General features: G+C 37.9%; 1 protein-coding gene across 1 annotated transcript; it reads right to left on the bottom strand.

Annotated features, from left to right (window-relative positions):
- Positions 1-1,197: 1,197 nt before the first annotated feature.
- Positions 1,198-7,328, bottom strand: LOC147397323 (plasma membrane ATPase 4-like). The gene is made up of 14 exons (XM_086452880.1): positions 7,089-7,328; positions 6,853-6,972; positions 6,650-6,748; positions 6,434-6,571; positions 6,018-6,332; positions 5,604-5,930; positions 5,388-5,507; positions 4,394-4,516; positions 3,883-4,297; positions 2,912-3,426; positions 2,571-2,744; positions 2,266-2,448; positions 1,627-1,811; positions 1,198-1,519 (listed from the first exon to the last, which is right to left on the bottom strand). The coding sequence occupies exons 1-14, from the start codon at positions 7,143-7,145 to the stop codon at positions 1,423-1,425; spliced, it is 2,868 nt and encodes a 955-aa protein (XP_086309006.1). The 5' UTR covers positions 7,146-7,328; the 3' UTR covers positions 1,198-1,422.
- Between the last annotated feature and the right edge of the window lie 6,200 nt (positions 7,329-13,528).

Below are 13,528 nucleotides of genomic sequence, written 5' to 3' on the forward strand. Positions count from 1 at the left end.
GGGTCCCATGATCCCTAACTAGTAAGATTTGAAAACTTATTGAGGTGGTGGTCACACTAAACTCTCTCAATTTTATATCCATAGCACTCTACAATCTATAGGGAAAAATAAGTGCCTGATACCTAAAATCAAACCAATTTATATATTAAAAAGAGTATTGCTATTGGCACCCCAATTTTTACTTATTACACCTACACTTTCTTAATTTATTTATGACACCCCCCAATTAAAGATTGAAACATTCCCTTGTGGATGGCAAGTTTTCGGTACGTTCCTTCTACCATTCCTTGGGTAACAATGGCAATAATACATTCCCTTGTGTCCCAATTTGGGGACCAAAGGTGCCAAGCAAAGTTGCTTTTTTCACTTGGACGGCATCGCTAGGAAGGATACAAACGATGGACTTTTTGATGCGGCGGGGGTGGTATGGGGCAAGTTGTTGTGTCTTATGTATGGAAAATGGAGAATCCTCGGATCATCTTCTCCTTCATTGCAAATTTTCTCATGGTATTTGGGCACAATTCTTTAAGTTGTATGGAATCCTAACTTGTCTTCCAAAAACAATAAAGGACCTTCTCACGTGTTGGCCGTCAATCGGGTATTCTTTTAGAGGCACAAGGAGACTTCTGTGGAGCATTATACCATTCGCAATTTGTTGGGGGGTGTGGCTGGAGAGGAATAGACGCATCTTTGAAGGGAAACAAATGGATTGCACAGACATGTTTGTATCTATTTTGGGTCTTTTGTTTTGTTGGTCTAAAGTTTATAAGGAATTTAGGGGGCTGTTTTTCGAGGACTTTCTTTACAATTGGGAGGGGATTCATTGTATTTCTCGTGAGTAGTTCCTTATGTAAGGTTCTGCTAGGTTGGTCATCTCGACCGGTCTAACCTTATTCTTATGAATATAATGATACTTATCAAAAAAAAAAAACAAACTCTCCAAACATTCTAAAGGTTTGGCTCAAAATATAATCTCAACATAGTAAATGGAGCATAGTACCAGCATACAAATAGAACATGCTCTCTGCGTGACCCATTAACACAATTAAAAGAGATCTCTCTATTGGGCGCTGCAGCCAACGTGATGAGAATCAATCACATTCAAGAATAAAAAGATAAATCCCCTTACATTCGATAAAAATTTTGAGAAGTTAGAAAAAAATAAAATAACAAAAAGAGAGTATAAAAAAAAAAAAAAATTAAATAAATACTTCATATTAAGATAACCCCTTTAAGATGGTCCGTCAGGTATCCCACACTACCACCTCCCACCAGTCGTTTAGCTTCAAATTTCAATTATTCCCAGCAAGAATTACTTGTCATCCTCCACACAAAAAATAAAAAAAAAAAAAAAAAAAAGATAAAAAAACTAGATTTGCTTGTCTTTTCTTCTTTGCATTTTCGTACGCTATCTCAGTACTTTTAAAGCGTGTAGTGCTGTTGGATGGTTTCAATGTCCAATCCCTTGAGCTTCACCACTGATTCCACGTGCCCCTTCAGTGTATGAAGCTCCCTTAGCCTGCAAACAAAATAAAACAAAACCAATCGATAACATAAGTTAGACATAATTTGATTTACGAAATTTATTTTTTTACCAAGAGACCCCTAGCTCCTCTACATTATTACCTTGCGACCTCTGCACGCCTCTTGGCCTGCTCAGCAATATCAGATAACTCACTGAAGGTGTTCTTGTCGTTGAAGAGTGTCGATGATGCCTCTGCGGGTTGGAGCCCATGCAGGGTACGTTGAGCCGCTGCCCATTGTGCCTCCCTCTCTCCTTTTCCATAATCCTTCTTTGTCGTGAAAGCCGTCTAAAATAATAATAATAATAATAATGTTTAGGGCCATTATCTTGGGATCCCATCCGACACACCATTTTCTTATCCATTATATATGGGTCAGGTTAGTGTCAATATGCTCTCCAGTCCGACCCAATTTACTACTATAGGGTATATATGTATATTATATGTGATTAGATTTATAATTTTATATTAAGATTTGAATTAGTGTTTGAACCCCTGTTTTGATGAAAATTAATATCGTTCAGTCACAAAGGATGTGCAATTTTCATATTTTTATAAAGCCCAAAAAACCAAGACCAACCCAGGCTCATTTGGAACAACTTGGTCCCAATAGGGGTTTAGAAGGACTGGTCTAAGGTACAGCCAGCCTGCCTTTTAGGGATGGGTTAGGACTCAGCCAAGACCTGCTCGAACCCACCCATTGGCAGCTCTAACCTCTAGTTGGTGAAATGAAATTACATACCTTGTTTTGAAGCATATTATTCCAAGCCTTGCCACTCAAAGAGTATCGGATGATGAACTTGAGAACGTCGAGAGGGAAGTAGAAAACAATGCTGTAGAGCCAAACCACTCCTGCCCATCCCCACCCCATGCCTTGGATCCTCGCAAATTCCCAATTTGCGTACACAGCGATTAATGTAGCCACCTTAATTCACCATATGTAGGAATCAGACTAGTGATTGTACTATAACTTGCACGGCGAGGGTGATACTAATAGGTTTGCAATCTGAAAAAAAATAAAAATGACACAAGCCTAAATGTACTCACCAGCTGAGCAGCAAAGAAGGCACTCAAGAGCAAAAGACCAGGGCGTTCGATGAAAGACCAGCTCCTTGAACGGGTAACAAAGATGAGAGCCTGGCTAACTATGCTCACTTGGAGGTAGAGAGCTGCAGTAAGCTCATCGTTGTTGTTCCTGATCGATCGCACACCAAAGTGATCCTGTCAAATTTGGATACGGATAAGTTAGTTGGTCTATATATAAATCCAGTATGACGAGAATTTTTAAATAAAATTCAAATTTTATATAATTTGGTGGATGGAAGTTTTAGCATGAATGTATGATTAGTATAAGCTTGATTTAACTAATTTAATTGAATTTAACTTACAGAGAAGAAGTCTGTTTCACGGGCAATCCAGAAGAAGATGACGGTCATGACAGCGAGGTAGGTGCCAAGGACGATGCCAGTGGCAAAGATTTCTTTAAGCTTCCATGAGTCAGGCAAAGGGGAGGGCTTCACCCTATCCTTGGAAATGGTCATGATGGTTCCATCATTGAGAATGGCAATGATGAGGACCATGAAGGGTGAGAAGTCAAATTTCCAGATAAGAGCAATGAGCATGAAACCAAGGACAATTCGAATGGTGATCGACACAGCATAGATTGTGTAGTTCTTCATTCTCTGGAAAATGGCTCTACTAGTCAACACGGCACTCACAATCACACTCAGCCCTGGCTCAGTCAACACTATGTCAGATGCACCTCGAGCTGCATCGGTAGCATCTGCAACAGCAATACCAATGTCAGCCTTCTTCAGTGCAGGTGCGTCATTCACACCATCTCCAGTCATGCCGCATATGTGCTTCCTCTCCTGCAGCTTCTTCACGATCTCATACTTGTGCTCTGAAAGCCCAGCCCATCATAGTTAGTGTTCGTAGCTAGCTAAAATACACACCACCCACTCTACGTTAATGGATATTTTACCAAAACTGGTGACAATTTTACGAAAATTACCAGCCCATACATCCCTTTTTAAATATATTTATTCAAAAGTGGACATACATCCATTTTAGTATTTATTGAATTTTACCCAAAAAAGTACTTGTATAGCCACTTTTATGTTTTATTTCTTTACCATGATTTTCAATATCTATTTTACTAGCTCGAGTCATCTCAGTATCAAGTAATTTCAAAATCATGTTTCATACCCTAAACCATTTTACTAAAATGGGTATATGCACTTTTTGGTAAATATTTCAAAAAGGTGTATGGGGTTATGAGCAAGAAATTTCAAAATCATAATACTTGCATATTTTTGTACTTAGAAATACCTCCCTTATAGAGTTCTAGTTGCTATACCAGGGAAGACTCCGGCGAAACCATCAGCCTTTTCGATGAGCTCGTCAACAGGGATGGAAGCAATGGATTCATCCTTGCACTGGCCAAGGAGGGAGGAGGAAGGATACATGTTGGTGCCCATGCCAAGACGGCGACCAGTTTCCTTGCCAATGGCAAGTTGGTCACCAGTGATCATCTTGACGTTAACACCAAGGTTGAGGGCCCGACGGATGGTCTCCGCACTATCATGTCTAGGAGGATCAAAGAGAGGCAATAGACCCACGAACTCCCATGGCCCTCCTGCGCTCTCCTTGGTCTTCTCGGGTACGGTCTGTTGGGCAACACCCAGAGAGCGAAGACCACGATCTGCGAACTTGTCGATGATGGCGTGGGCTTTGTTCTTGGTATCCCCGGTAAGATTGCAAAGCTCAATGATCTGATTAAGATAGAAAAATCATAATATGTAACTGAGATGGAAAGAGAGGACGAAAGAGTCTTATAGTGTGCTTGATGTTGGATGAATGTAATTTACCTGCTCAGGTGCACCCTTGCTGGCTCGGTGCCAATTACCATCTGAGTCATGGTAGGTGATGGCAGTACGCTTCTCTACAGGATTGAAGGGTAGGAAATGGACCTCCATGATACCTGCTCGTGCCTAGAATAAATACAAAGGTGGAGCATGGGAATAGGTAAGCATGCGTTCTGATTGGTCCATGGCAGGTTCATTTGAGGATCTTGTACATTATGAGTTGGGTAAATGTTACTCAACTCTACATCTCTTTTGTTCTATATGCAACACTCATTGACAATTACAGAAGAAAGGATCAATAAGATTGCTGAGTTCTAATCATTTGGATTTTATCATTTTTCATTTGGAAAATCCTAGCCTCAAACCATGTTTAAGGCCAAGCATCAAACATACAACTGAGATGGGAAGATGTTTATAATGATTCTCTAGGGAACCCGTGTTTTCCCTCTCATCAAACCATGTTTCCAAACCAACAACTAGAATTTATCAATTTGGAAATGCTATTTTGCATATTAATGTGGAAACTAACTACTTTAGTTGTGCCTCATGAAGGGGGGCTTCAGTGGGTGGGGGATCCAATTCATGATCCGACCGAATAGGGGTATATTGGATATTTCTTGTACAGATTCTCTTGGGCAAGGAGAAAATACTTGTGAGTGGAAGCTCCAGACATTTAGGGTTGTAATCTGCTTTAGAATATATTGCTTTAATCTGGATCTTATCCATGGAGTGGGCACACTGCCAAACCACATAAATTCTCTGTATTCTGTTTGTCATTGTTGTTTTCTTTGTTAAATCTCTTTTGTGTCATTTTTTTTACTTACAACACTAACCTCAAACAATGTTTGAGGCTCTCTCCATCGCATCTCAACTATATGTCTGATGAAGAGTCTTAAACCTCATTTGAGGTAAGAAAAACCAATGAGAGGTGAAACATTCATCAGTCAGAAGGCCTAAAAGTTTTCATACTCTTCCTTTTTTTCTATCTATATCTTACCTCCTTAGGATCAGCCAACATGCCTACAATAGAAGCATCGATAGCATCTTGGTTCTCAACCCTGGAAGCCCTTGCAGCAATCAAAACCACAGTGTCCTTGTCAATGTCATTTGCGAATACCTGCACCAATTGCAACAACATATAACCGATGATCAGCTCAACTATCCTAAAACATCAATCAATCTTACTCTACTGTTCTAAACTTCAATCTCAAACCTCGATCATCGTTTTGTCCACAGTAAGCTTGTTGAGGGTCAAAGTCCCAGTCTTGTCACTGCAAAGCACATCCATCCCAGCCATTTCTTCAATGGCAGTCATACGCTTGGTGATGGCACCTTGTTCAGACAACCTATGAGACCCAATAGCCATAGTAACAGACAACACAGTTGGCATAGCAATTGGAATCCCTCCAATAAGAAGCACCAACAAGTTATCAATTCCCTCTCTGTACTTCCTGTGCTGTATGGGATACATTACTACAATCTCCACTATCATCCCCAAAGCAATCGAGCAAATACAGAAGTTACCAATGGCTGTCAACACCTGATCAACAAACCATCACCTCATGATTATCACATTGTGCAACAATTTAGCAAACTTTAATTGATTAAATTGGGCAATTTTATTTACCTTTTGAAAGTGACCAACTTGGTTGGTACTGTCAACGAGGTGAGCGGCCTTACCGAAGAATGTGTGGACTCCAGTGGCTATAACAATGGCCTCGATTTCACCTTGCTTGCAAGTGGACCCAGAGAATACTTCATCACCAGGGTTCTTTGTGACTGGTAGGGACTCTCCAGTGAGGGCTGATTGATCGATCTTCAGTGGATCTCCTTCTAAAAGACGAGCATCTGCAGGCACTATGTCACCTAATTTGATGCTGATAATGTCTCCTGGTACCAAGATCGCTGCGTCCTGCTCACTCCATTTTCCGTCTCTAATAACCTTCATTTGAATTCGAATAAACACATGGTTCACGTTAGAATTCAAGTGAAGGGGTTTCCCTAGATTGCACCATGGATTGGAAATTGGAATAAAAATATTACCTTGGTCTTAGGAGCAAGACCAGCCATTAAAGCAGCAGCTGCGTTTCCAGCATTATTTTCTTCAATAAAGCTGATTGTAGAGTTGATGATAAGCAACACCATGATACCAACGAAATCTTGCCAGTCGGGAGGTTTGCCCTAAAATCAGAGCAAGTAAGAGAGACAGAGAGAGATATAGAGAGTGCGTATGTGTGTTAATGATTAATGGTTAGTTACCCCTCCATTTGCCAAAGCTATGGCCATAACAGCTGCAATTTCCATGACCCATGATAGAGGATTCCACATAAAGCCCAAGAACTTGAGAAACTTGCTTTCCTGTGTTTCATTTTATTTTTTTTTTGTTCAAGCATCATAATTTAAATATTTTAATGAGTATAGAAATAAAAATGAAAATCAAGTAAAATTAAAAAAAAAATTACCTTTTTCTCTTCTAATTTGTTGGGGCCGAAAATCTGGATTCTCTGCTCCCCTTCCTCTGTTGTCAAACCCGCTTTGGTACATTTCAGCTGCTCGAAGACTTCCTCCACAGGTATCCTCTCCTGCAAGAATTAACATTATTAGTAATTAATGAAACAACAAATGACATTAGTTGGTAGAGAATTTTCGATTCAGATTGTTCAAATTTAGAAACCAAATGAGTCATAGAGATTCTTACAAGATCGATGTTCTCGTTCTTGATCTCTTCCAAGTTAATAGTGTTATTAGCCGCCATGTTTTACAGTTCAAATCAAAGATCGAAATCAGTTGCAAAATCAGAAGAGAGCTCTATGGCTCAACTTCAAATTTCGTAGAAGAAATTCAAAGCTTCATTATGATTTTAAAGTCGTTCTCTCTATCTGTCTCTCTTAAGGCCTCCATAAACAATGATAATATATGTTCTGCTGAAGACAAAATGCAAGACTTTCTGTCCCTTCTCTTTTATAACAAACTCTCACTTCTCAAATGAAACGAACGAACGAACGAAAACGACCATCAGTTGCTTCGCACCACATTTGTCTTGGACAAGAAACCTGCAATTGCCTGTTTCCATTCTCTGCCACAATTTCTTTGCTGACGTGTCTCTCGCTTTGTTGTCAAAGCCCCGGTCATTCGGTTAAATAAAGAAAAAAAATATGAAATCTCTGTGGGCCCCATGTTAAGAGAATATTCCGTAATTCCATTGCATGGGGACCTACGTGCTGCTCCTAGAATTCAAGAGATCTGATATTCTAGTAAGTGAAAATTTTTGTCCTATTCCATTTGAATCCGTCAACATTCACATTCACTAATGCTGATGTGACACAGGGAATTTACTGCGATTCTCACAATTCTGACGTAGGATATGCATATAACCATAGATGTATTTCCTCGAGATGCGAGTAAATCACATATACGATTATGTACGCGTCTCCTTGTCAGAATTGTGAGAATCATAATAAATCTTGTGTCACCCCAGCACGACTCGTCAACATTCCATAACGTGAAGGAAAGGATTGCCAAGTACGTGTGCCAATGAGGACAGCGCACTTCATTTTTTTTTTTTTTTTTTTTAAGTTTTTACAACTACAGTTAAAAGCTTCCCATCTTAGCAATCATTTTGACGAATGTTCGCCTCGGAGGTGCATTTCATTTGCGTAGGGGTGTCCATAACTACCCATTTACCCGAAAACGAAAATCCTGATTCCAGTTCTTTTTTTATTGGAATCGATTAGATATGGAATTGAATCGATAGAAATAAAAATCATTAGGTTTTGTTCGATAGGTACCCGACTTATTTTATCATTTATTTTTTATATTATACACGATTGAAGGTTATTCTATATTTTAAAATTAACATATATGATATAAAATTGTTCAAATTTCATATATATTTAAACTAAAAATGGATCATTCCTTTTTAAATTTATTACTTGTAAAAGAGATAAATTTTAATTTTTGAAAAATAAAAGTCATAAAATCATCTTTCTAGTGGAATAAATTATTATTAAGTTGATACTTTAAAATAATATGTTATTTTTTAGAAGAATTTTTTATATATAATGATTTTTAAAATAATTTTTCTCATTCGATGCTTGAGAACCAGAATTGACAGGTACCTTTGATTTTTGACAATTCCAAATCCAATTCCACTTATTTTAAAATCGTAACCTTTAAAATATAGTGATTATAAGTTGTAACATTCATAGGAATCGAACTGGAACCAACCCATTTACATCCCTACATTTGAGGGTGCTAATTTTCTAACTCAATCTAATAGAATAATTGAAAAACTCATTGATGTGGATCGTAGATTTTTTCTTTTGGGATACACAATTGTAAATGTCTATGGGGATGTGCAGTTGTGCATCCCAAGGGGAAAATGCATGGTTCTTACACAAGTCACGTGAGTTTTTGAGTAATTCTTTTAGACTTGAGTTAGAAAATCATGACACTATTTAGTTACCGTTTGAGTAATTTAGATAAGAGTGGTGATTTCTGACGCCCTTGATGTGGCATGGGCTAAAACCTAGATCTTTTCCTTGGGATACACAACTGCACATCCCCATAAAAGCATCCCGAAGAAAAAGATCTATGATTCTTGCTTATACCACGTCAAAGGATGTATGTTAGAGGGAGGCGCCAGAAAATCATTGTTCTTTAGTTATTTATCCCTCAACGTTTCGGAATTCATAATAAAAGATTTGTGATTTTACATATCTCAAGGAAATGATCTATGATTTTGTGATGGGAGCGTAGGTCAGAGGCGGGCATCTGAAAATCATTATTCTTTGGTGAATATTTGAGATACCTTGTGTTTTAAAATTGATAAGATGTCGCTTGACCTCAGTCTGTTTTGAAATACATGACAAAATGACTTTAGTATCCTTCTATTTAACCTTTTTTTTTTTTTTGAAAAGTATAATATATTGAGCAAAAGAAGGAGAACTACAAAGAGAGAGGCCGAGAGAGCCTCAAGAACAAACAACAAGCAAAAAACAGCAAATCAAAGAAAAAACAAAAAACAAAAACAACATCACTGATTACATAAAGAGTCCCATCTAAAAACAAAATCGTCGAAGGTAGTCCCCGCGAACTCTATATTCTGCTTCGACCAAATGTATAATAGACCCAAAATTTCCAAGAATCTTGCACGAGTGGTACTGCTCTTGTTGTTGAACACTCTGTTGTTTCTCTCGTTCCAGACTCCCCAAGCAATAGCCGAGGGAAGCATAGCCCATAAGATCCTTTTTCTGATGTGGAAAGCGGATCCGAAAAAGGATCCTATGGGCTATGCTTCCCTCGGCTATTGCTTGGGGAGTCTGGAACGAGAGAAACACCTATATCATCTTCGAGCTCATTTAAACGCAGGGGGGGGGGGAATATCAATCGTTCGTTTTCTACTTCCTTGATAATCATATCGTGTTCATCGTTAACACACAAAAAAAATTACAACTACCCCACTCATCATCATCAACAACATAGGGCGTGTTTTAAATCATTATTTGAGTGAGAGTTATACTTTCATGACTTCCAACTCTCTCAAGTTCAACACCCGAAAGTTAAATGTGAGTTAATTTTTACTTCCATGTTTGGTTGCCTTAGATGATTCAAACTGGAGCTGGAATTTCGACCCTATCATTGTAACATCCAAGACAAGATCTATGGTTAGTGTTTCCACTCTTATAGCATACAATCAAACCCTAGGAATTTCAACCCTATCATTGTAAGACCCAAGACAAGATGTAGGGTTAGTGTTCCACTCTTATCATTGTACAATCAAACCCTAGATCATAGGATTTCAGTGTGGGTCGCAAGATCCACCACTAAAATTGCAGAGTAGAGGAGAAGAAAGAAGATAAGGAAAAGGAGGGCGGGGGAGAGAGATTACCTCTGAGAGGACGCGGGAGAGAGAGAGAGAGAAAGATTTCCTCTGATTTCACGATGGAGAATGGTTGATGGTTGAGAGATAATGAAGAGTGAGTTGAGAATATTGGAAACTTTCACCTCTCAAAGTGAATGTTGAACTACTCTTATCAAACACACCCAGAGTCCTATCTCAATATTTGTAGGTCAACGTTTTCAATCATTGATGTCAACGATTATGATTTCCATGTTTTTTCGAGATCACTGCTAGATAGATCTTCCAGAAATGCATATATTATAGTAACAAAATACACATTATAGTGAAGAAATAGACAATAATAAATAAAATTAAAAAAAATAAAATAAAACCCTGTTACAATCAAATCTTTAAAATTTTGGGTATTTTACTCTCCATTTGTACTCTTTTTTGTAAATCATAGAATTAGATTGAAAGTTACATCTAAATCTTTGAAGGTATACTCCATACATCATTCACGGTCACAAAAAAGTTAATTCCAAAGGGGGAGTAATAGGAAGATAAGCAATCTGGCACCAACTGCCCGCTTGAGCTAGTGTAAAACTCCAAGTAGAGAAAACTTCAGATATTGTCTCTTGGAAGAGACACTGATACAAGAACTTCCTGATTTCACACTTACTATGCATCTCCATATTTCACAGAAACAGAAAATAACAATTACAGTCTCTTATATAGGTTTTGGCCGGTAAGCCAAATGGCATTGTTTACCCCCATCTCACAATTCTCGAGATGCCATAAGGCTTTGATGGCCCGTTCGACAACGTAGCCTTGCCCTGTGATTTTTTGGGCATTAGCAAACCTGCAAGTGAGTCCATTAGAACCATCCTACTCACCCTTGGGATTGGTTAATGAGATCAGTAACAGCCACTTATATCTTTAAAAAAAGACATGTTGGCCATGCGATTGTGTTAACATGTATGCCACATGGACTCGTGTGGTGGGGGCAAAGAGATTGAAGGTTTGGCCACAAAGGTTAACTAGAGAAGTCACTAATAGCAAAGACCTAGGTAATCACGTACACAAGTTGAATCCATATATGAGGGTCTATTAGTTGGTGATGTATAGAAATTCTGTATCAGCATGTGAAGAGCAAGATGGTGGCGGTGGAATGCAACTTTAGCAATGAAACAAAGATATAGAAATAACAAGTAAAAAATCATTGGTCAAGAAATACCACAGAGTAACCATTTTTGCTACCTTAGTTCTAAAAAGAGCAAGATATTGTCCATAAAATATGAAATGAATGGAGTGGAGTTGGCTTATGGGCCAATGCACACCAATCAAGTTAAAAAGAAAATTTTGTGAGATGGCAGTAACACCAACTTCACATCATGGAGCTAAATGTTGGAAGAAAAAGAAGACAACATCTTAATAGATTGAGCTAGCATAGAGAAGGATACTAAGATGGTTGAATGGAAATCCAAAGAAGATAAAACTAGAAAATAACACATTTATAAAAATGTAGTCCCAACAAACAAACAAAAAAAAGTTGATTGAGATGGTTTTATTATGTGAAACAAGGACTGATACAGGCTAGTGAAAAGGAATGTTCAAGTTAAAAGATCTAAAAGAGCAAGCTGAAGACGAAAAAGAATGTGGATTGAGGAATCAATAACAGAAGAAATGGCCCCCCTCCCTCCCTTCCTCCCAATATAACCAACTTCATGATATGGAGCTAAATGTAGGAAGAAAAAGAAGGCAACATAGAGAGGAATGCTAAGATGGACGAATGGAAAGCAACAAAAAAAAAAGATAGAATTAGAAATGAACACATTCATAAAAATGTAGTCCCAGCAAACTAAGATGAGGTTGATTGAGATGATTTAATTATGTGAAACAAAGGTTGATACAACCTAATTAAAAAGAATGTCCAAGTTGAAGGTTCTAAAAGAGCAAACCAAAGACAAAAGAATGTGGACTGAAGAATCAATAACAGAAGAAACGGCCTCCCTCCCTCCCCTCCCAGCACCTCTATGACCTCATCCCTTTCAATTAATGCAATGGCAAAGTACTTAATCCATCTGATGCATCCTCATCTCAAGTGGCACCTCCCACATGTATAAGCCTTATACAGAGGTGTTAACACCTTAAAAATTGTTAGGAAACATATCGAGGTGTTAACACCTTAAAAATCTGAGGAAGGCAATTCCTTATTTTTCAACTAGCATAAGAAACCTTAAGTTCTCAATATTGTACAAAATCAATTTGAACTAACAATCAACGTTTAACAGCTATTAATAATAAAAAAATCACTTAAGAAAATCAAAAAGCCAATTACATAACGAAAGATATATTAAGATTGTCACTTAAAGAGGTTTTGAAATATTTTAAGCTTTGCACTAAAAACTGTGACAAGAGTACGGTTTCCAAGAACAAAATAAAGGAAATATAAGGCTAATTGTGAACTCAACACTACATAAATAAAGAAAGAAAGGAATAAAAGGTAGTAGTGTCAAGAATAATCGCAACTGCATCAAAGCAATTAATACTGTGGTCAGCAAACAAAATACGTTTGTGGGACGGACCACTCATATTGAGGTACAATTGTCCTAAAACATGTTTTGTTGGTCACTACTGTTACGAAGATAGCAATAACAAATCTTCTTTGTAGCATCATCAAAACAAGAGCAAAAAATTAACAACTCAGAACAGAATAAAACCATCCCAATGGTACCAGCAATAGTTGTAAGGGTAAAAATGCATCAAAGGTTCTCTAAACTAAACGCCATCTCGATAATATCCAATCTAGAATCCAAACTCCTTAACGAAGCCATGTACCGGAGATCAAAACTAATCTAGCTACAAAGTACTTGAGATTGAGACCCAACCCCATGGCTATAAAGCTTAAGTGCACGGACAAACAAATGTAATAATGGAAATAAGTCACATTAAATGCAATAAATCACGAAAATTGCAAAGTGGCCACTTTCAGTAACTTGGATCAATTATTATATAGATAAGGATGGGAAGATTGTGAAGATGTTGCCCATTTATGAACCCAGGATACATTAAGTAAGTTTGGTCAATTGAGAGCCTATGACCTATGCTTAATTGTTTCAGTATAATGAAAGGAATTGAAGTGAAATTGACACTACCCCCCATCTAGCAAGGACTAGAGGCAACAATAACATAGAATCTTCAAAGTATGGGAGGTAAAGTTTCCCCAAAATAGCTAAACTACCAATAAAACTGACAGGAATCAACCAAAAACATTCTCAAATCACAATAAGAAGATG

This window comes from Akebia trifoliata, chromosome 8 (genome assembly GCF_017979445.1).
Source record: "Akebia trifoliata isolate Shusen 1 chromosome 8, ASM1797944v1, whole genome shotgun sequence".
NCBI classification, from domain to species: Eukaryota; Viridiplantae; Streptophyta; class Magnoliopsida; order Ranunculales; family Lardizabalaceae; genus Akebia; species Akebia trifoliata.